At 52.9% G+C, this 925-nt stretch overlaps 1 protein-coding gene across 1 annotated transcript in view; it reads right to left on the bottom strand.

Moving 5' to 3' along the window:
• Nucleotides 1–686: 686 nt before the first annotated feature.
• LOC104489164 (MARCKS-related protein-like) overlaps nucleotides 687–925 on the bottom strand; it is a gene marked incomplete at its 5' end in the record, with an annotated part of 717 nt that continues 478 nt past the window's right edge. The window contains one exon of the mRNA XM_010131292.1: nucleotides 687–920. Coding sequence (XP_010129594.1) covers nucleotides 687–920 — 234 coding nt within the window. The remainder of the gene's footprint in view (nucleotides 921–925) is intronic.

Genomic DNA, 925 nt, shown 5'->3' with positions numbered 1-925 from the left:
CCTTTAAATTGTTCCAAAAAACCCCTTCCGGTTTTTTTTTTTTTTTTTAGAAGTTAGAAAATTGCAGATCGAGTGTTTTGGCCATTAAAAAAATTATTTACAGAGAAAAACCAACGTTGCTTCACATTATACAGCTGGCAGGGCCCCTCCCTCCACCCCACAGCCTAGAAGTTACCCCTCCGAAGCAGAATTAAGCACAGCGGACTTACAAGCTTTATGGTTTTAAGCCAAGAGTAAGACATTATAAAAAACTAACCAGATTAGCTTTTAAACCATTGATTTCTATAAAAAGCACAAAATACTTTAAATGAAGTCAGAACCAGGGATGTAAACTGAGGAAAAAAAAAGAAGAAAGAATCCATGGAGCAGTCCCTGGCTCACCGGGCTCCGGAGGCTGCCGGGGCCAGCAGAGACACCCGCGCGGGGTGGGAGCTCTGGGACCTCACACACGGTAAATTCCAGTTACGTCCAGGATTGCCTCCCTCCACAGCGGGAAGGGATTCAGGTAAAACGACTCTGCCTGGTGGTGGTGGTAACCCAAACTGGCTTCCTAACGGGGTGGGGGTGTTCATTTTAGAGAGCATTGTCAGTTCTAGGTGGGGCAGGGAGGCGTGAGGAGTCCATGGCGTTACCAGGAAGGAGAGGATGGTGGAAGAGTCTTAAGTCAGGGCGATGCCACGCGGGCTCTACTCTTCCTTCTGCTCCCCTGGAGCGGGCTCGGCCCCCGGGGGTTTCGAGGGCTCCTCTGGTTTGGCTGTATCCCCATGGCTCTCCCCAGCCTGCTGCTGCTTCTCCTCCTCCTTGCTTCCCCCTGCTTCCGCATCCTCCTTCTTGGGCTCAGCTCCCTGCTGCCCATCGGCAGGGCTCTCCCCGGGGCTGCTGGGCTCCTCCGCTGTCCCCTCCTCAGGGGGAGCCGACGGCTCCA

This window comes from Buceros rhinoceros, unplaced genomic scaffold (genome assembly GCF_000710305.1).
Source record: "Buceros rhinoceros silvestris isolate BGI_N320 unplaced genomic scaffold, ASM71030v1 scaffold36622, whole genome shotgun sequence".
Taxonomy (NCBI): Eukaryota; Metazoa; Chordata; class Aves; order Bucerotiformes; family Bucerotidae; genus Buceros; species Buceros rhinoceros.
This window is presented reverse-complemented; position numbering and strand designations above follow the sequence as displayed.